Genomic DNA, 23,942 nt, shown 5'->3' with positions numbered 1-23,942 from the left:
TGCTCATAGCAGAGATAGAACAATACTAAACAGTAAGGGGGAAAAGAAATAGCAAGCAACCCTGGAGAAAAATGGTGAGTATGATTTCAGGAGTAGGGCACAAGACAATGGCAGTGGGAAATATGATGTGAAGGAACATCCATAACTGGACCTTACTGCCTGGCACCCTATTTGGAGACAGTATTGCACCCTATCCAGCGTCCTCTTCCTCTTCCCTCAGCTCAGAAAGCATCTTGCTTTGTTTCCTTGAGTGCATGCAAGTAGAATTTGAGAAGGAAGGGGTTATCTTTGAAGCAACAATATGGTGGATCAATGCAAAGACAAAATACATTTTACAACTTGCAAACAGTATCAGTAAATAATAAAAATAATAAAACACACCACAGGTAATGCACAGATTTCTTTTGCATGTGTTGCATGTAGGAACATAACAATTCCTGCATTCCCTGGTGCACTACCAGCTCTGACTGAGAAACTTTGACTTATTCCCATTAGTAATGGGGGGGAGACAGGGAACAAAAGAAAGATATTTGGAAGTGGGGAATGATGGGAACTGCAGTCAGACACCCGAGGCTCTCTGCAAGCTTTAGTTTTTACAACAAATCTGTTTTTCAAGAGAGAACCTGCAACTGAACCTCGGCTGAAGTAATAATCATAGTAAAAATTCATCGTATAGCATGCAAACAAGCGGATGCAAAGTAAGTAATGGGTCACAGCTGCTTTTGTTCTATGTGCATTTCTGATGCAATTCTAATTTTTGCTGTAATCATGGAATGTATCATGGAATAAATTTCTTCAGTGCAGAAAACAGAAAGGAGCTGATTCTTGTAGATCAGGTCCTTCTCAGGAGTCACTGGCCATGGTGACTGATATTAGAGATGACAATTTAGGAACCAAGTTCGAGGTATGCTGAGCTACTCCAACCCTATCATTTTCTACAGCCCTCACAGACAGACAGCATATTTTAAGCCTTGGTTCCACATCTCTATGCCAGCTGTAAGTATTTTGTCCTTTTTCCACACCATATATGAATTACTAGGCTTCAGTAAAATATTATGCCAATATGTTTGCAAACGTTACACTGATCATTAAGGGATGCAATGAAAAGGAGAATATTTCACTAATGCAAATCCATGCTAGATTTAAAGATATTGGAGGTAGAAAACTTCACAGTGGAAGAAAAATCAACAGAAATACCTTCAGGATTCTTTAAGAAATATTTTCATATTTACTTCTATAAGCTATTTCTTGTAATATTCTGGAGTTACCTTCCAGGAAATTTACCATATTGTTTCTGAATATATGTTAACATGCCATATTTATTGTTATCAACAGTCTCCCTGACATTAATGGCACTGTACATGATAATACTTTAACATGTGTATGTGTTTGAAAGGTCAGGGAGAGTAAGATTTTGAACAGAAAAGCCTACGCCCTTGCATAAAATGAAGTGATTAAGATAATTAAACAGAAAAAGTTCATTATCTGATTGCTGCTTTTGGAATACAACTATTATGTACAACCTATAAAGTGCCAGAAATAACACCAAAAGTACCTTCACAACACAAAGAGAAACTGCAAACAGTTCAGAAATTATTAAAGGAGTAAAACTCAGTGCATTTTTTTGTGTATAGGCAGATGAAATTGTGCAAGGAGTGACAAAGAATTAAAAGATTAGATCATTATATTATTTCACTTTTCAAAATCACCTCTGATAAAATGATTATCAGTTCCAATCACCACAAATGTATCTTTCTGGTATCCTATTCTCCCAATTCTTGCTACGATTCAGAAGAGCTACCTGTGATGGAAGAAGCCCTCCTTATCCATAAGAATTACATGTATATCTGAATTTCAGAATTAACAAAAATTAGAGAGACTTTTTGAGTGTGCTTAAATTGTAAGTCTTAAGTGCTCCTGAAAATCAGGCCGACAGTATATTTCTGTCAGGTTTATTGCTCTCACCATGCTCCACTCCACAAAGCTCGATTACTAGACAATAGTATCAGCAAGTACCTCTCAGGATTAACAAAACCAACTGTTGTACAACATCTCTAAAAGGAAACTGCAACATTTAAAATTCTAAAGTATTTGAACCCTATATTCATATTAAACACATGAGAGGCTGAAACAAGGAGAATAACCACCTCAGCAGCCCTCTTAAATTTTACATTTAAAATTACAATGTGCCCTGCTACAAATGATATGACATAATTTATAATGCAGAAAAAAGTGAAAGGTGTTTGATAAAAATATATCTTAAATACCAATGCAGATTTGAAAGAATGGCAGCCTTGTGAAATTACAATTGATCTGGATATAGAATAAAAATAGTGAAGTATTATCAGAAGTGGCACCCAGAATATTACTGTAAGTAGTATATGCTAAAATACAGACTTCATCAGACCTAAAGTACAGGCTCTCTCCTGAGTTTTCACACTGGGGGTTATTACTGGGACTTCCCATTAAAAAGTCAGTATTCATATACTTGTGTACCAGCAGAAATAAATCTGGATTAGATCTTCTGAAGAGGCCAGTTTAACAGCCTAAATTTCATTTTCAGAAGCACCTGAGTATTCAGATGTGTCATTAACTTCCTGTGACTTATAAGAACTATTTCAGTCAGCCAAGGTAACCGATGACTGTCATTATTTTAGTCAAGTGTATTTTAAAGATTAGATTAATTTAAAACTCCTTCTTTTTGTCTTACTCCAGGAAAAAATTCAAGCTATGCAAATTACTTTACCCTTTGTTCTCCCTGTTAACATTGGATACAATGATTGCACCTGCTTGGCTATGGCAAATCAGATGGCATACTACAACCTTGTTAGGTGTCTACATTTGTAGCACACTGATGACTATAGATCTAATTGGCTTTTAGTAAGATTTTGGTTAATACATAGCCAGACTTCTGAAATTGAGGCGTAAGCTTAAAGCCTACTCAATGTTTGAAGAGCTTTACCCTACATCATTTTGAGAAGAGGATTTAGGCTTGTATGTCATTTAAAAAACTCTTTTTCACCTGTATATTTCTAAAGGAAGACCTCTATCATGCAACGGTCTCTGAACAAGCAGATCTACTGGGAGTTAACAGACCACAACACAGGTCAGGTGTGAACCAGCCTGGAAGTAGTTTCTGGACTGTTCCCTAAATAGCTGAAGGCATGTTTATTCACTCACTGTTAAGAAAACCAATGATAAATTTTGAAGTGCTGATAACCAGACATGTCAGCTAAACAGAAATTGACATTAAATTGTAAAATCTAGTACAAGGGAGAAATCTGAAAGAAGTGGGAGATATAAATATTTAAACACTGGGCACTCCCTCAAGGACTTTTTAAAATACAAAAGTGTTCTTTCTGGGACTGCACAAACTGCAAAGAAAAATAATGAAGGACTTTAATGTGCTGTCAAGATAGTAAATGCATTAATGAAATACTGTTATACAAAACTCTTCATTTTTTCTAGGGAACATTTAGTTTTGGCAAATGCAAATGGATCTCAGTGGTTTAGATTAAATTTGTCATGTTTATGCCTTGTTTAAAAAAATAATTACACTCTGGTTAGTCATACCTCTGTCTCTGTACTCTTTCTGGACAAAAACCAAACCTGCATTGGTTCTTTTTTACCCTTCATAGAAACTGGACCCCTGTATTCCAGGTGGAACTGAGGATCTGAATTTTCTGATGTCATAAGACACCTGAAATTGAAATAGAAAACACGTGAATGTATGAACTATGCATGTATGTCACACACTATATAATACATTAGACATGCTATAGATAGGTGAAAAAAATTAACAAGAGTCAAATCTATCTCTAGGTCATTGTTATACTTGCATCCCAATAACAGTATATGACACGTAGTTTCATGAGAACTCATGTACGTAAATAATGTCTTAAAGGAGTCCTGTTACTTTCGACTCCAAAGACACTTTGATGTTAGGCTGACAAAATGATTTCTCTGAAGATGTCAACACCAATACAAATACTGCATCACTCACCTGTAAGTATATTCAGAGACATTGATCTTTCCCTTTTCTCCGGTAGTTTCTGTTCTGCTTGTTAAATTGACAGTATTTCCAAAGAGACAGTATCGTGGCATCCTTTGGCCTATGACACCTGTGACTACCTCACCAGTATGGATTCCTATTGTTATCTTTAGAGAGAAAAAATAAAGTTTGATTATTCAACATCAATGTAACTAATCTGATGCCTCTGATTAAATACAGAAATGATGCCGTTCCTGTCTACCAGAGCTTCTTTTTTAACGTACCACTCCTGCTTTTTGTGTTTCATGCCACTTTTTGTTGTAGTGCGGTGTAATGGCTCTGCCACCTACATGAAAGAACAACTCTATTTTTCAAGCATGTACCATGCCATGCTGCTATTATGTACTGTGAAACTGAAGTGAGAGAGGCATACTCTGCAGGTCTGTCTTTAATGAGTACTCAGAAGATGCAGAAATGGATAGGTTCAGGAAAAAAAATGTTTCTCAGAGGAAATACTATGGTATTGTATTTAAAAGCTCAAGAGATAGGACAAGGGTTTGGAGAAGCTCATTCTTACAGCACATTACAATTATTGTAAAGCCTTAAATTAAACCACCTCATGCCTGTGACAAAGTACACAGATCTAGCCTGGGTGTTAGACCAATAACACCATGTAGATAGAAATATGCATCACACTCATTACTTCCTTTGCTCTCACAGCCCTCTGGTAAGGGCACATCAATGCAGTCCTTCCCCCGTCCCCCTCCCCCCCCCAGTTCTGTATTAATGTAGCAACATCTTTATAAAATCCCATGAGTGAATTACTACTAATACACATTGCTGCCAGTGATCACTGCCCTAACTGCCTAGCGAACTTTTCTTTTTAATGCAGTATTTTCTCAAGCTGACATGAAGATCTGAAGCGTGATCTAAACAATCAGTGAGGGAATATTCTTGTTCTGCTCACTGAGGTAAAGAAGACTCAACAAACTGTACTTGATGCACAGTGGGAATTTGTTGATTAGACTGAAATGATTGGAAAACAGATGTAAATGATGTGGACCTAATTTAGTCCTTTATAAGGTTAAGTACAATAATTAGATTTTAAGGTTGGGGAACTACACGTCACATGCCCATGTGACTCTTCGTATTATATGTAGATATCAGTCTCAAAACCTAACAATATCAAAGCTTGCAGAGACTGGAATCACAGAATCACAGAATGAAGGGACCTCGAAAGATAATCTATTCTAACCCTCCTGCCAGGGGAGGATCACCTAGATTAGCTTGAGTGTTTCAAAGCATTATCATCGTATCAAAGAATGGTCTCTTCATTCCAGCCCACACATTTACCTACCTGTACAGGCTCACCATCTACTTGAACTTGACCTGCTATTTCCATCATATCCAATGCCAGGTGACAGATAGATCGTGCATGATGAATACAAGGTTCTGGTAGACCACTCACTGTCATATACTTGTCTCCAACTGTCTCCACCTGTCAAGATATAATATTTTAAGTTATTTTATTATTGTGGGTTTTAGAGTACTAAAATGGATGCAGTGCTTCCTTCAAGACTGTTTGTCCTTTCAAATAGTTTCCCTTCACTTTCACTCTAATTTCCATCATCTCTGCTTGTTACTGAAAAGAATTCATTGCACACTTGCAATTAAAATGACATTGTGTTTGTGTGAACTTAAGCTTGGGGTCTTCTGTATTTCTGTAGAAACTGAGCACTAAGTTTTGACTCACACCCTTGGTTGACTTAGTACAGGTCATAAAAGTTAATTTTTAGTAAAAGCTAGGAATGAATCTTATACATATAAACACACAAGCATATACATGTGCATGGGATACATATACCTCTCTATATAAATCTACCTGTCTACATGCTACCAGCTGTATTTGCAATTACACCTCATTCCTAATGAAGGAATGAAATTCTCAGTGAATAACTGAATAATAAATTAAAATTTACAACTAGAAGCCCCAGGTCCATGACTGAAAACCTTGAAGCACAGGTTCAGCAGAACCACAAACTAGTTCTGCTACCAGTGCTCATATCTGTTAAGCATGGAAACAGATTTATATAACCATCTAATGAGTGACTGTGCAGAAATCCTGCTGAGACCTAAACCTTCTATGTTCCTTCACATATTTTGAAGTAAACAACATGCTCTTCTTTAGCTATGTAATATCAGCCAACATAGTCACCTCTCAGCTACAAGACTGAGAACAAAACTATTCTTTTTTAAAAAAGAGTCACATGAGAGCAAATTATTGAAAAGGCCCAGATGAAATACTTTGAAAATCTTTTGCTTACCTTATAAACAAATGGATTCCTTCGTGAATCAGTCAGGATATCAAATCTCGTGTACAGATCATTTAAAAGATTAACAATCTTCATGGCTCCCTCTCCAGAGGCATGTTTACTACAGAAGGCATTGAATCCAACAATGCCACTGAAAAGAATGGTCACATTGTCATACCGCTTAGCTGGAACAGGACGCTTGTGTCTCAGCTCATTTGCCACTGAAGGTGGTAGAACGGAGTACAGTAACCTGAATGTGTAAGAAAAAAAAGGCTCAAGCAAAACAGAAAGAATGTGGTCTTCACATCAGCGTTCTTCAAATATTAACTCAGTACCTCCCATAGGGTTTATGGCATATTCACATCATCAAATAGCAATATAAAAGATGTTTACTGAAAAATCTGTTATTTGGGAAACCAGAATTGATGTGCATCAGCACACCTAAAGCCATGGCATTTCAAACACACATTAATGCATCTAAATTACTAACAAAATGAGGCATACACTACTAATTCTTAGGACATGATCTGTTAATAGTGTCTTGGATCTCTTTTGCTTATTGCTTAAGCATTTCTGCCATATGTCACCTCACATAATCTGGTTTTATTTACAGAGCCATAAAAACTGCAAAAAAAGGCCATGAAGAGATCAAGCAGCTTCCTACCTTCAATCAATTCATGCATTGCTAACGTCTTCCTCTTTGGCTGAGAACGCTGCTTTTAGGGTTGCATGGTTTATTAATATTCTATTAACACTTGTTCCTATTACAAATTATGCAACTAAAATCCAACTCACACAGACTTCACCATAGTCTCATGAGCATTCCTTCAACTTCCTAACTACCTTCTTAAAGTGTATTTCCCCCTTTACACAGTTAAATGGGCAAGCTGAAGATCTCTTGGCTTTTTCACAAATCTTGAGCATCGTTTTGTACACAGCCTCCTGCAAAAACCCTCATTAGCTGCATTTCTGGAAAATTCACTACTGTGTGAATTTTGAGTACTGAATACTCTTGACATATGATGTAGTAACTGACACTGTCTGTTCCAGAGACTATCAAGAAGGTTTGAATTCCTTAAGAAAAAATGACTTTATAAAGCAATAAAAATATTTTTAGTCTTTATTTCTGTCTGACTCTTCTGTCCATCCTTTTCAAGTCTTTTTACATTACTCAAGTGTATACATTACTCCACTACAGAAAAAGAATACCTGTCAGTAGAATTCATAGCACAACAAATGTTAATTCTACTACTAAACAAGTATAATCCACAATAAATTATTTTATTATGGAGAAGGGAACAACGTGTTATAAATGAGGGTCACCATCAGTCTCACACGGCTTGTCTCAGAAACTCTCCTTTAATTTACCTGCCAGTAGTCCTCCAACTGAACTGCCGTAGATGAATGCTATGAGTTTGATTTTACAGTTAACCTGTAGAAACAGATCTGGGGCCCAATACATATAATTTATCATTGTTACATACTTATTTCTAGATAGCCCCAAATTCACTTCTGCAGGTAACTATAAAATTAAATTCACGGCATTAGCCTATTTCAAAACTTTCCCTTTACACAGATCAACTTTTGAAGCTTCTACAATACATCCTCCTGTTCTACTAACCTGTAAGCATGGCAGTCCAGAAAGACAAAGTGCTCTACAGCTGGTTTACAGAATCTGTCAAATAGTAGCGTTTGGGCATTCATCAAATTAATTTGGCTACAGGGACTGCATGTAAGAAAGCTTGCAAAACTACTGTTTTAGGTAATTCACAAAGCAAAAAGGACTGTCAGCTCACTTTTCATAACTTTCCTTAAGAGGGAAGGAGCCATCAAAACACCTATGCTTGTAACAGCCTAGACTGCAGATGACATTTGACAATCTAAATAAAGAAAAAAACCATGAGGTGTTAAAGTAAAATGTTCTTTCTTGACTCCAAAATTATCAGCCTCACATATCTCTCATATTCCTTCCAAGATTCTGTTATTTTTTAAAGAAGGTATCTATAAATAATATATTGCTGTGACTGTTTCATCTCAAAATCAGGATTGGGTTCTTACGTGTCTGTCTTTTTCTTTTCATCTTCCAGCGCACGCAGTGTGTGCTGCAGTCTGTCAGTGAGGATCTCAAGCTCTTGAGTCAGTTTATATTCCTCTCTGAACTGCTCTCCCAAAAGAACCAGATCACGGGTAGCATCGTGCAATGGAATATCACTCAGATATAAACCTCTTCTGGTTAAATCATCCAGGTTCATCACACTGCAACATGAAGAAATGCACAATAATATTGGTACAATTGAACTTGCCAAAGGAGCATTTAATACTCAAATGAACAGCAGAGGCTGCTGAATAGCAGAAGAAAGATTATGCTTGTGATGAGCTGTACAAAACATCCCTTTTACAAAATACCTTATCTGTGTTCATTCCTGTTAACACATGGCTCTTGATATCTGTATTTAAACACAGAATTCTCATTGATGAGATCCATGAACATATCAATGTACATCAGTGCACAAACAAAAGCAAGACTACTTGAAGGTAGGCTCTTCCCTTTCTGTCTTCATCCACGCTCTCCCTTTTACACAGGAGATTTAATGTATCATAACTCTAATCTGATGTGTTAGCTCAACATGCTTTTAGCTAAAGACAGTCTATATTAAATCCCCCATTCAAATCACTTCTTTATAATCACCACTGATCTATTACATTTAAACTACTGCAAAAATAGATGAATCCATATAGGAAACCAAATCATTGTGACACTTCTTAGCATTCTCAGATTAAGAAACAAAGAACAAAACCTGCCAAAAATCATGGAATCATGAGGAAATCCCATTTGTACAAACTGGGCCAGAGCATCCATATGTTTATACTGAATTATTTAATAATCAGTCAAGTTCTTATCTCTAAATGCTCCTCCCTCTTTTAGTATAAACACATCTTTTAGTATCGACACATCAAAATCAATGAAATCAATACTTGGACCAATTAATCCCTGTACCACTACCCTCATAAGCGTTCTTAAATTTAGTAGTTATACAATGAAAATCAATATTCTACAACTCCTGATGTTTAAAGTACCTTGGTGAACAAAGAAAGAGAATGCTGTCTGCTTCAGGCAAGTAGATCATTTGCCCTTTCAGGCGTAAGCAGCTGATTTCTGTGCCAGTCAGTTCATCTTCACACTCCAGCTTTTCCACATCCAACAGCCCCTCCTGGTGATGAAGAATCACAATTATATAAGGGCAATGGTAGGTGTGTTAGGCACCAGGCCAAGTACACAAATGAAAGCAGTCAGAATGTTTGGAATAGTTACAACCTACACTAAAAACCAATTAATTTGTCATTTGAACACCATACACTACACACGTTTTAACACTGTGATTTAAGAGTTAAGGAGACAGAAAGATGATGTCATTCTTTGCATTTGTGTCCATAACTTCTCATTCTTTTCTGTGTCATTCCTTAAAAAAAGTTTGACAAAAGTATTGCCTATTCAGTGAAATTCTATCTGTGCCTGGGAGCATCTCTATGAAATCTCTCAGGTACCATATTCTATAAATACACAGGGCCCATGACATAACAGGTGCTACTCTGCATGCTGCATTCATTCATATCGCCCGCCCTCCCTAGAGAAAAGGACACAGGATTGTGTATGAACGTACAGGCCCAAGCAAGAACACATTTCATATCTGTCTCCCATACTGTTACAGATTTGCCTTTATGTAATTGCATTTCTACACTTACTTTGCTTCAGTGCCATACACTGGGTTGGCCCCTACATGCACTTCACCACTCCTGTAACGTGTTCTACTTAACATGTACACATGGATTCACACCTGTGACCTTTTCTTGGCTCAAGACTCAAAAGGGAATGAGAGTACTACTGTACAAAGAACTTTCTCTGAAGACTTCTGAGCTTTCAGTGCTTCTTATCTCTCCAAAGCATACTTACTTAAAGAAAAGCCAGGTAAATATTCTTTAGTTACCTTAGTCCTCAGTACAAAGACTGTATTGATATGTGAGAGGATCCCATGGAAACTAATATCAATATGAGGCCGGACCAAGGAGAAAACTGACAACAGACTGCAATTTCCTGGCTGCAACTAGAGTAAAACAAAAAAATTAAACAGGAAAAAAATACTGTTATGTTTTATAATAAAAATATACATGGGGTAATTCAATTTGCTTAGATGACAAAACTGAATTGAAGATAATACATTTTACACATTTCTCCATTAACACATAAGGTTTTTACATTAAGGATTTTATACTGGAAGTATACTGATCTCAAAGTGCAATTATAGTCTGCAAAATTACTTTGCAAAACTGTGTTAGACTATCACATTCATTATCTGGCAAAATATTCCACCTCTACAGTAAAATTAGCTTGCCAGTGCTTTCCTAAGTGACCTCCTTCAAGCTCCCTTTTAAATAAGCTGTGTTCTCCACAGCATCAATTCTGACCACAGGGATTCTGACAGCCATCCTTAGTAGGCTGAATAGCTAGTTATAGCTTTTCAGTGATAGCCCTTGCAAAAAACCTGGCAGAGCTACTTACAGAGCTCTTCTTTCAAATCTTTCTGCAAAATTCAGAGACAAATCATCAAAAGCAAATTGCAGGAAAAAGCAGGTAATGTAAGTATGTCATATTCATATATAGAATACACAACATTAAATGTACCTCTGAGTACTCTTTTACTGTAAATAACCAGAGGAAATTGCAGCAGCTGCATTTCAGAACACACACACACACATCACAAACAGTTTGGATCATCTTTGTTAATACTTATGTTTTTGATGCACAAGCCAAGAAAGTATACTACAATTCCTGTTATTCTGCTCTTCAGTTATTGTGCATCTGACAGCTTAAGTATCTGAAGACATTACTGTCAAATAATATATATTGGCTCTGTACCTGCAGCTACACTATAGAGTAGCATTTCCTGAACCCCAGGCTAAGCTGCACTGACTGTTTCACACCCACTATAAAGAATTATCTGCCACTTCCATAGAAAATGTATCTTGGAGTGAGCTATGAGAAAGAATCGGGTATCAAGCCAGCACCTGAATTGTGAGGCTGATCAGGTTTTCTCTGCTCCACCTTACTCTCTTAACAGCAGCACATGGACATGATCATAAAGAACATAGCTTTTGTAGAATTAGGGCTTATTTCGGTCCTTTTTCAAACAAGAGGAGCAGAGTGTAGTAAACACTGTAGAGTTACACAGGAAAGCTGTTTAGACAAAGAATCCTACGTCTATTTTACTCATCTTTAAAATAAACCTGTGAAGCATCTAGCATTAGGAATCTCTATGATTATTAATGCACAAGAATAATCTAACCTGTGGAAGGACTCTGTATATAGCATTGCCACACTGTGTGACCACCAAATCTCTGTCAAATATTATGTGGAAAGGAAAGGCCTTGCAGAAAGTATAGGGACTGATGCGAGACTCCTGGGTACCATTTTCTTCAAATCTGTCAAGGTCTTCATAGTAGTCCTCTTCTTTAGACTCTTTTTCTTCAATTAAAAACTGAATGTGGTCACATTCCTCATTTCTCTGTTGAATAACCTGGAAAAATGAAGGAAAAATGAAAAACTGAAAACTCTGTTACTCATCAATAACTGGAATGCTACTACGAAAGCATGAGTACATACTGAGCAGAAAGATGAATCCAAGCATGATATCTGCATCTTGAAAAATTTTATATTCTAATAAGTATTTCTGATTTTAGAGAGTCTTTATAATTCCAGGTGAATAATTATGTCTTTGTTTAGCCATAGTTGTTTTTGGCATGAACTACATACTGAACATCACCTAATTACAATTTATAAAGCCTGAGTGAAATGCACATCCTGAAATCAGGGGTCAAGGCTCAGGTTATGCTTGTTTTACTGGTATATGCCAGAAAACAGGATTCTCTTCTCCTGCTGAATGAAAATATGGCAAGTCTGGAACTACACAGAGCACCTGAATCCTTGAAAGCTGTTTGCAAGGTCTACAACACAACAGCAAACAGTGCTGATGAGAAGATGGCACGTCACAGTCATCCAGAAGGAAGGTGGACGGCGCAGATGTTTGAAATACAGTGCTTACATGCTCGAGCAGTGATAACCACAAGATCCGGACCAACAGATAAAACAAAAAGCAATGACAATCTCCTCCAGGCTGCATTCTGTATTAAATGAAACCACAGCAAAAGCAGAGTCATCTGTGTCAGCTGAATCTCAAATAAATGCCTTGAATACAGCATTTCATGCTTTAGTAATTTTACTCAAAGATAGTAAAAAATATTAAATTAATAGGAATTATTTTGTTTTCAGTAAGAATCATGTATTGCAGTATAATTAAAGCTAATAACTACTAGAATAACATAATTTACCTTAAGAGGACGAATTCACCTTTTCTCAAGCCTAATTAGATTTAATGACTGGAACAGAACAATTCTATTTACACAGTATTGTTTAGTGGCAACTTTCTGGAACATGTTGCACCTGATTCTACTTTCATGTCAAGCCTGATCCTAAAGACATTGAAGCAAAAAAGGACTTCTTAAATTCTTTAGTGCATCCTGATTCTATCCTTTACACAGTCTAACCACAGAGATTAACAGTTACATTATGGAAACAGAATGGATATGCACAAACACTGCACTTGATCCCTAAGATGTTTAGTTTATTAAATATTTCTCCTCCTCAACTGTCAGCCATGCTAGTTCATAGCTGATGAGTGCTGATTACTTCATTTGTTCCTATATGAATGGAGGAGTACAAAACAACCAAACAGTACTTTACTGAGGGACTTGGGACTTTTCAGCCTAGTGAGAACTGAGGAGGGATCTTATCAGTACTTATAAATACTTGAGGGGTGGTGTCAGAAGGATGGGGTCAGTTGTTTTTCAGTGGTGCCCAGTGACAGGACAAGAGGCAGTGGGTATAAACTTGAATATAGGAAGTTCCCCCTAAACATAAGGAGGAACTTCTCTACCATGAGGGTGGCAGAGCATTGGGACAGGCTGCCCACAGAGGTTGTGGAGTCTCCTTCTCTGGAGATGTTCAAAACCCACCTGGACACTGTCCTGCACAGCCTGCTCTGGCAGGGGGGCTGGACTAGATGATCTCCAGAGGTCCCTTCCAACTCTTAACATTTTGTGATTTCTAAATTCTGTGATATGCTTAATTTAAGAATATACTGTTCACTGATCTTCTATTTAACTATTCAATTAAAGGAAAGAGGCTTTTCTGGAAGACAGTGGTGAGCAGGAGCCTAATTTAGGTGCTCTTTACCCTATGCTGCACTAGTGTTCTTTCTCTATTGCATACGTAAGTAACTTAAAGAAAGATCAACCTACTAAATTTGCCAGCTAATGTAACATGTAAGAACAAGTTCAAATGTTAATGACGATAAAAATCTAATTTCCTCAAGAAACTGTGTTGGTAAACCATAAGGCAGTGTGTGGCAAAGAGAAGTGGTAAATTATAAGTTAGTAACAGGCAAACCTCGGAAAGAGTATTCGGTGGTCATTTCTGCCAAACAAGTTATGCAGGTTTGTCTAGGAAAATGGAACAGTACATGGGAGACCTAGTTTGCCCCTGTATTCAGGGCTTAAACGCTCTCCATGTCTTCCCCTTCTTTTATATAATTACTCCTGAAATTCTAAGAGGCCATGGCCTCTGTGGAGAGAAAACAGTTACGGTCTTAGTTCTTACTTTCTAGCACTTACACACACTCCCACAGGTGTTATTATTACTATTGTGCTCAGGAATAGCTGAGATTATACACAGTAACCTTTATTCAGATTGTGTAGAATCCTCACTAGAACAGATCATCTCCAGTCTTGGACCTTACTTCAAAGAGTTGCTCTTGCTGCAACTGGGAAAAAACGCAACATACTGCAGATGACAAACTTCTTCATTTGGTAATACAGTCCTAAAATTCATTTTTAAAGATCTAATCATTTTTAAGGAAATGTTCATATAAACAGCACATGACCTTCCAGAGATATTATCACCTAACAACCATCTTAGTCACTGCATACTAATATTTTACCAGTCTGCATCTGTACTTACAGGTTTTCTCCTGTTACTATGCAGCACCTAACAGATTTTTCAGAACTTCTTTTTTTTTTCCCTCTATTTATTAGAAATGAATGATGCATCAATAAACAAAACTCAGGTGTTCACAAAAAAATCTCAAACTATAAAAATAGAACATGCTTCAAGACATCTAGCTAAATTTGGGACATGACCCTCCACAGATCCTACAAGCTTACAGAGTGATGAATCTGTCATCATACAAGATGTGCTATTTCCCTAACTTTTACAGATTAGAAATGTATCAGTAACAGTGCAAAGCTGCAAACTTCCCAAGCATCTTCAAGTTCATTTGCAACACTATTTTTGACTAGACTCCAGGGCATCCAGAAATGCTTGCTGTACTGCATGTAGCAAATTAGTGCAGAGAATGAACAACATGGAACACATGGAAATGTGTCAGTTCTACAAGATAGCCACAGCACCAGCTGCACAGTCCTTGTAAACTTGATACACTGTGGACATGGCTGGTTTACTGAATTTGATTCTGGTCATCCATGAACAGATCCTTATTCACAGAAGCTACAATCATACCCATCTCCAGGCTAAGAAAGCTACTGAGTCATCCTTAGATACTTCCCATTGGATATGTAATTAATTACACGATGTCTTTTCTGCTCACATCATTTATGCACTTTCTAAATCTAACGATTTCCTCCACCTTGCTAGAAAATTTAAAAGGAGTGCTTCTGGCCATTAACATTGTATGTTCAATTCTGTCCCTTCACCCTTGTACCTGCAGATCCAACCTAACTGACCAGTTACTTCTCTGGCATAAAGACCTGCCCCAGATATGCTGCAGTAAGCTTAATTAGAATAGAACTTATCTATTATTTCATTCTGCAAGTGAAATTTGCAAGCCACAGAATTTCAGTATCATTTAAATATCACTGAAGAAGCCTCTGCTATATTCCTGACAAATGAAAGTTCAGTGACAGAAGCAACAAAGCCAGGAATCAAGTCTAATTCTTCCTCCCCTTGCAGTCTTAGCTGGTGAAGTGACATCAGTTCACCATGTCTAAGAGCTCAATCACCATAGTAACTGCAGTTAAAAACTGAAAGGAAAAATCACTCTCTTGATTTCAAAGAGAATATATAACATCTAACTGCTAACTTGCCTGTGCTTTCCAGAAGATGTATCTTCTTGTCCTTGCTTTGACAAGTGAAAAGTCACATCAATATTTCAGGTAAGGACAATTTGGGGAGCAGCTATTTTAAAACGACTTTGTGGTTTAATACATTTGGTGAGCTTCACACAAGGTATTAAATCAGGCAGTATCACTGTGATACAGCACGTATGACGAACACATGCTTTCACTGATGTATCTACAAGACAAGACTCAATTCTCTAGACACAAGCATGTCCCTTAGATACACTGATATCTCAGCATGAGGGTGGGACATAATGTCCTTGTACAGGGATCTTTTTCCATCAGACTGTGAAGATTAATACAAAGTCACGGTTTTCCCATTTAAAGGTCAATGCAGTATGAAATTCTTGATGTGTTCTGATCAAAACCGACTGCAATGCTACTTGACAAATGTCACTGCAGCTGTTTCTGGGCAATCCTGAGGCAAGCAGCTCACTGTGGAAATGGTACCATCCTTAGCTTTGCACACCCAAAGCTAAAACTGTGGGGATGTCTCCACCCCGCAGCTGGCTTCAAGATAGACTGTCCCACTGCACTGAATCTCTGAGCCTGGAGCTAGTCAAGTTTCTGGCTGCCCTTGTATCAGAATTAGAGACTGACCATGCTCCATGATTGACTTATGTTCACACATAGCCAGCATTTTAATGTGTGTATCAGCACTGCTTGTCCTCCATGACAAGTACCTACGTAGTTTTAGGTCAGCTCTCCAGCTGGCCACATTCTGGCTTTGTTTCATATATTGCCATTAGTATTACCATCTTGTCAAGGACTTCCTCTGGTCTTTCCTCATTCTATATTGAAAAAGAAATATTTTGATAGTCTTATCTCCGATCGTAACAGCACTGCAGGAGCCTGTTTTCCCAACAGATTTTCAGGCTTTGTAGGATTGTGCAACATTCTTCACTGACTCGTACCATTTGCAGCCTTGAGGGAATCCCTGTGCTGACTTCACCTTCACAGGTCACCCTTATTTATACACAACCAACCTCTGACAAGTGAAGGAAGAGCAGCCATATCCAGAAGGATGCTAACAGAGATCTCATGCCAAAGTTGGTCACCAGCACCATGAAGACTTGTAGTTCTCAGACTGGCAGAACTTAAATAGTCTTAGCATGTTCTCAAAGTCAGCAACAATTCTTGGGACAACACCTGCTGCAAAAACTGTATAGTCTAAGCTCCATTTAGCTAAAAATTAATTACCATATCATGGAAGATAAGGTAAATTGGATTTGAACTAATTAATCAATGAATGTCAACTTAGGCTTTCCTGAACTATTCAGCTGGAATTGTGAACCCAAGTTCAAAGCACACTGCCTTCCCTTCAGCGCTAACAGAGTTTAACAGACCTTTTTTTTCTTGCCTTCAGCACACACACCCCCTAGGTGTTAAAAGGCACATTTCCTGAAGGATACCATTCTGGAAAAAGGAAGCCATACTGTAGTTCAGAAAAACATGTGTGGATATATATAAAAAAATCTGTGTGAAACTGCAGAAAAGTGACAAAATTAAACATTTTTTCTGTTTAGCTATTTCTCCACCCAAAGAAACAATTTAGTGTAAAACAAGAACAAAACATTTTTCTCAGTATTTATTTTTCCTGTTGTGATCATGAGATTTCGTAGGTTTTCTCTGCAGTTTGAGGGAGGTGATCTTTCCCTTACACTCAGCACTGGAGACGCCACACCTGGAGTACTGTGTCGAGCTGTGGGCTCCTCCATACAAAAGCGACATGGAGCTACTGGTGAGAGACTACTGAAGGGCCACTAACATGATAAGCCATTGGAGCATCTCTTGTAAGAGGAAAGGTTTCGGGTTAGAGGTAACAGTAGTTTTTAGGCACCTATGAGCTCAGACAGTCCCCAAGAATAGTTGGGTTTAAAGTATATTTTATGCTCACTTACAAAAGGTTTAACCAATACTGTTAAAATTCTATTTAATTACAGTACAACAATAAAATTTCCAGAAAATCCCAACAAAGTAAAATGAAAATGAGAAGTAAATATATTATCAATATTTAAAGCTCTATGGAACGTGTACTATTTGTGAGAAGTCCTAGGCGGGTATCAGTACTGTCCCACACATTCTTCTCAACAAAGCAACATTCAGAATGAGAACACTGTTTATCAAAAGTTCATTTGTATAGCTGCTTTGCACAATTCAGATTTCTACTCTGCCCATTGATTATTTTTGTCTCTGCCTGACCCCTTGACTATGCTGGCAGAACTCCCTCTGACAGAACACCAAACCACATAAAAGAACAGATGTGGGTAAAAATAACCCAGAAAAAAACCTGTTATTTTGAACCCAGTTCATTTCCTCAGTGTAGTTTATTTTATGGCTTGACTACAGCTGGAGAGAAACAGCTGAAGAAGCTGTTGTAGGACAAGCTTGAGCAGTAAGTGAAGGGGCCTGTGTAAGCTGCATGTGCTACCAAAATAAAAGCTTGTCAAGCAACAGCTTCAGCACTCTTGCAGCCAACTTTCCAACATGGTCCTCTTTGTATGTCTCAACACTTTGGATAAACAGGGACCTCAGAAGAGGCTTGTTTTGATTCTGTTGCATCCTTCCATATCTGATTACTAACACCTGCTGTAGAACTTGAACTACAGATTTCTTCACAGTAGAATCTACACAAGGACATCAAGTCTGTCATCCCTCTACAAGGAAATAGCCATTCACCATAAACCTGAGGTAGTTTGTAACAACAAACCTCAAAGGTGAATACTCTAACATAGCAGTACAAATACCCTTGTCACTGGGTTGCTTCTAAATCTCTTATCTGAGCAAGATCACGTCTGTGTCATACACCTATGAAAACAGAACTGATTTTCTGAGCAAGTATACAATGGAACTGTGCTAGAAATGTAGCATGATTATGGAATAGCTAATATAAAAATAAATTCTTGGTTTACCTGCTTACATTCTTTTCTACTTGATGAAAAGGATTTTACATCAGTTGCAGTATTTCTAAGACCACAAAGCTTCTATTTGCTGTTTTCCCCAGATATATCTATCTGAACCTTGGATCAAGCTCTGATTTTAAACCACAACATAAGCAAGGCCTGATCAATTAAATCTTTCTGTTACTCCATAGAAGCCCTCTTCCCATTTCACAAGTGACTTGGCACACATCAGTTACATAAACTCTGGAGCTATAGGTGTATATCCAGCCACACTTCCACACAACGGTAGTATGAGGCCCACAGACACATCTTGGTTCTGGAAAGGACCTGGCACGCAGGCTGGAAGGAAAACACTGATCGCCAGTCAGGCCTCATCAGTGTACATGAGCCTCACAATTTGCACACAGATGAAGAATCTAGGACACAGAGACAAAATGTCTGTGTTGTCACAGAACACAGTAAAAATATAAGCCAAATGTAAAATAAAGTGGAAAAAGGCACCCCAAATAAGCCACTATTTAATTTCTGCGCATGCCATATCCTCCTTTGAATAAGGGGATATTGTTCTGAACTGCTGTGTGTGTTTGCAAATTAGCACTGCCCTTCTCAGCACACGCCTGACCTGTCCTTAAAGCAACACAGATGATGATGGCTTCCCCTGAGTCTGTACTTCACAGAGGACAGCAACAACGAAAATGATTGTTTGCTATCACTTCACTTGTGATTTTCTTGCTTTCATCGTAATGACATAAACTTCCAAAGTGTAAATCCCTTCAGATGTTACCTTCATATCTATTTCTGTACCGTGGATCTGCTGAGCTACTGTTTTAATGATTCCAATAACAATATCCTGGAGACCTTCTCTTTCCGAGTAGTAATGCAGAATGAGTCCTTTCCCCTTCTCTGCATCAGTGCACCTAAAGGAAGGGGCTCGCATTCCCGGGTAAATAGTAGCAAGGTGGTCATGCAAAGCATCCAGGTTCTGGAAAAAGAAATTAAAAACATGATTATAAAGTATTCACTTATTTGGTCTTAAGTAAGTACATATTCTGTCTAATCTCATCATCTCTTTTCATCTGCTGCTCACAGTCCCTATGCATTTGCCTCATCATTTGTAGAACCGTCACAGCAGGGTTTTCATATAGCCTGCAATGTTCTTTCTGTCAACAGTGGCAACACTAGGACAATGAATGGCATCAAAACTAGCACTACTAAAAATTACTCCAGATAGTTAAGAATTCATGCTTGGCTATGCTGTATTTTGAAACACTCTTATGACTAGGGACCTTGTATCTGTTTTCAATCCTGTACCTCATCCATTTTCATCCCTTCAGTTCTAGATCCTATAATCTCTTCTTCAGATGTGAGTTTAGGTGTTAAATACATGTAAGAATGTCTAAATAAACAGTCATCTTTTTCCTTATTCTCAATGAAACTTACTGGTTCTGACATGATAACAGTCAACCGAAGGTTTTCAAATTTTAAAGTAAAGATTTAAATGATTGAAAGACCAAGCTCAAATACATATTGAGAATAATTGAAAAAATCTACAGAATACATAGAAGATATCATAACTGCTGTAACAATATTTCAGAAAAGGTTACTCAAGAAAGGGAAGAGGTTTTCTCTATTTATTCCAGCTGATCTCCTGGACATCTTAGGGATTCAACTTTAAATCTTAACCAGACAACTAGCTATCTGTAGAGGAAAGCTAAATGATAACCGATAGGCATATCTAATATGGACATTAAAAGAGAATGAGATCAAATTCATACTTTAAACTCAGCACTAGCACTGACTTGAGCAATTATCAAGGCTCCAGCTTGCTGTTTACTGTCTATTAAACACAGAAAAAACAACCTAGTTTACTGGGCAGTGTTGCAACCCACATAACGGGTTTACCTATGCTGTAAATTCATGTAACTCCTTTCCTTCTTAAGTCCAGAATTTTACTGCATATTTTGAATGTCATTCTCTAATTTCCCCAAGTAACTGGTACCACCAGCCTCTGTGTACTGTTTTCTGACAGCACAAGCAGAAAAAAAAAATATTTTTAATGTGCTGTCTGGGCCGTTCTCCACCCTTCATGAGCATCTGCCGATCATCACATTTGTGGAAGAATACTGAACTTAATTTCATGTGAGCTGTGAAGTTCTCAAACAGCTGTCTCTTCTCCTGGGAGGCCTCCAGAGGAAATGAGATTCTTAAAAATGAATTCCTTTGGATGCACTCAGCCTGGAACTTCCTCCTTCAAAACAAGTTTGTTATGGGAAATGGACAATGTCAAGAGCAGAGGTTTATTAAGATGGTTGTCTATTAACATTTAAGTCTGGCATAAGTGTTGCTGACAAATGGCATTAGCCCCCTTCTGCAAGACCAGTTTGCCACTGTACTACCCCATTACTGCTGACTTTGATCATGGTGCCTCAGGTGAGCACATGTGATTCACTCTTAAGTCTTTACTCTCTTATCATCCAGAGTGAGGGACTTCCCCAGGATGTATTGCGGCTGTTTCACGTCCCAAATGTGTCTTTTCTCCCGGTGCATACAGGCTATGAGGTGACTAAAGAGCTTATTGTATTCACAACCTTTCTCCAACACACAGTCAAAAAGCAGAAGAGATGTGCTTCTATGTCAAAGAGCTGAAATCACTCCCAAATCCTGCCATTTAGACGTTGTCATTATCACTCTCACTCCTACTTTTTGTTGTGTTTGATCCATTCTGAAATGATATTGCAGTTTCTGGAAGAACAAAGTGTCTTTCTTTCTGGTTTGTTCACCTGATGTGGGCCAGAGGTGTGGTCACGTACTGGTAACAATAGGTGAAGCTCGCTCTCTTAACTCTTGGGTCCTGGACTGCTCAGATATATGCCAGAGCTTGTGCTGGGACCAGAAACACTAATTCTAGAGTTCTGGAGAGCAGTGTCCAGCTCCATGGTGACACACTGCGATCTCCAAGCAAGAGCAAGAAACGATACTGAATCAGGAAGATCCCAGCCTTTCCAAAAGCAAACAAGTTGTGATTGGCACCTGAGATACAAAGATGTGCTGTTCAGCTCTGTGTGGTATGAAGTACCTGGAAACTTTTCTTAAAAAGGGATTAGTCATCTGAAATTCACTGCACTGCAACTATGAACAACTAAATAGCCGTGTAAATGATTCCTTAAATGAGAGAACTAACCACTGCTCCAGTGTTTGATTTTCATTCAGTAGAAAGCTATTAAACATTACCTAAAAGCACAGTTTGGTTTTCTTAGGAGGTACTGCTTTTCACAATACTTCTCTTTGCCTCAGCATCTTTCAATATGATTTGCAATTTTTCCAGGTCTATGTTTTTCACAGAAAGTATAAATATTAGATTTGGTTGTGCTAACTTTTCCCTCTTTCACAAAGCTTGAAGTACCTGTGTTCCATCTACACATAAACCAAAGTTCCTCTGAGATGTCCAGGGAAACAGAACATATGTATGAGATTTATTTTCACACTCTTAGAAAAGCTGCAGTCCTCAATTATTTTGTATATCCTGGAGTCAATACATATTTTAAGAAGTATCTTTTGGAACTCTGCTATCTATTTTAAGAATCTGACAAAAGTTCAGCACATTAAACGAAATCTGCACCTGTTTTCATAAGTTATAGCAATTAGTTTCCTGACCTAATCTGACTGCTGGTAAATGCAAAAACAATAAATCATGGATAATGTTGATTTTCCATCATAATAAAAAGCTAAAAAGTACACTTCTGGCACAACTACTAATACACTAGTCCTTCTAAAATTTACTGAGTATATAATGGCCAATGTCATCTGTTAACACTGAAACTCAAACAAAGCAGCTTAAAATACTGACATTAGAAGAATATAAATGTAAGCTGTTCACTCTTTTATAGATGTTTGGTGAAGTGTCCAGTCTTTTTCTACATCATACATGGTAAGGAATGGAAAGAGAAGTATACTATATGGAAAAGTGTTTGAGGGAAAGGAATCGTGAAGGACTGGCCCATCTATTTGTACCAAAGTGAGGAAGCAACAGGCTTTTTTTCCCCACCTCCCCTATTCTTGCTCAACCCTAACCACAACTTCAGTACACGAGTCATCTTTTAAAATCACCCTTACGTGAAGAGTTGCTTTGAGGGCAGCCTGTGAATGAAGCTATGAGATACAAAGGATGTCACATCCCATAGATAGACAACAGTTTACAGATCACACATGGCACGAACATGTTGGAGCACACACATACTCTGTCTTTCTGCCCAGAAATTAGTCCATGGAAACTGTAGAAGAGATCTGGGTGGACTACATTTAGGATGCTTTGGAATAAAGCAGGCTTTGGGGCAGGTAGTGAGAAACAGAAGTACACATTCTAGCAATCCAGCAAACTATGCACTCTGCTCTTCTCAGTTCTTATTGCTGGAGATATTCTAAGGGAACAGATGACAAGAGGTGCTAAATTTCCAGTGAAAATCAAAAGAGATTTGACACTCGGCTTTTGGGCAGTCTCCTGTGAAATCTTCATCAGGTCAGTGCTTTTAAACTCATTACAGCACACAATTCTCTCCAAGACTGATTATATATCACAAATCTTAAATCCAAAGTGTTTTTCTTAAGTGAATAATTTTCAGGTGACAAAAAAGGGAAGCCCATTTTTTCTACACTTAAAAAATCACACTACATTTCTTCCATGCTATAGAAAAATTATTCATTTTGGTTTGTTTTATAGTGCAGTATCATGCTGTTCTGCAATTAGGAAAGCACAAAAATTCACTTAAGCACTGCTGCTCTGTTCCACCTTTGGTTCATGGATGACGGATAATGTCTCAGAGATAAGCTGTATATGAGACCTAGGTCTGCATATAATGTACAGTTAGAAATAATCAGTATCTGTAACTACTCAAAGAGAACTTTGAAGAAATATCCTACAAATCTGAAGACCTCATTTTCTGTTGGGATGAACAAGGTAAGTCTTTTAAATACAATCTGAACTGGTCCGTTTTTTCATGTCTCCAGTACTCCATACTCCTGTCACATATGAAAACTCCTGTTCAAAACTTTTATTTGGAATTTCAAATTTATTTTCAGATTTATGAATGATTCTGCAACTCCATCTTACCTGCCTTCTCACTCCTTTTTTATGAAATTGAACAGTCAAAGATTATTACTCTATCGAGTAAGTGAATAATAGATTAACTGAAAGGGAAGAAGAACACAAAGCCAAAACTGCTCAGCAGTGAAAACTCTATAGAATAAAAATACCAAGAAAGACACCTCTTCACAAATAACTGGGAAATTACACAGTACAACCTGTATCTCCAAGCCTCAATCTAATCTGTTGACCAGACCATACTTCTAGCTGGTATCTGAAATAATTTGGCACAAAATTCTTACCTGCAAAAACTCTCTGACATTTGAGCCCAAGACACGTAGAATTGTATCATAACCAGATTCTTGACAGAACACAAAAAACATCTTCCCAAACATCTGAAGAATTTCCCC

At 37.8% G+C, this 23,942-nt stretch overlaps 1 protein-coding gene across 1 annotated transcript; it reads right to left on the bottom strand.

Annotated features, from left to right (window-relative positions):
* Nucleotides 1-221: 221 nt before the first annotated feature.
* GUCY1B1 (guanylate cyclase 1 soluble subunit beta 1) lies at nt 222-23,942 on the bottom strand (the record flags this gene model as incomplete). Its single annotated transcript, XM_084263338.1, has 11 exons — nt 23,835-23,942; nt 19,237-19,434; nt 11,646-11,876; nt 10,290-10,406; nt 9,382-9,515; nt 8,362-8,559; nt 6,316-6,553; nt 5,349-5,489; nt 4,004-4,158; nt 3,574-3,700; nt 222-245 (listed from the first exon to the last, which is right to left on the bottom strand). The coding sequence occupies exons 1-11, from the start codon at nt 23,925-23,927 to the stop codon at nt 222-224; spliced, it is 1,656 nt and encodes a 551-aa protein (XP_084119464.1). The 5' UTR covers nt 23,928-23,942.

The sequence above is a fragment of the Gallinula chloropus genome (genome assembly GCF_964237585.1).
Source record: "Gallinula chloropus genome assembly, chromosome: 4".
NCBI lineage: Eukaryota > Metazoa > Chordata > Aves > Gruiformes > Rallidae > Gallinula > Gallinula chloropus.
Note: the sequence above shows the minus strand (reverse complement) of the source record. Positions and strands in the feature narration are given on the sequence as shown.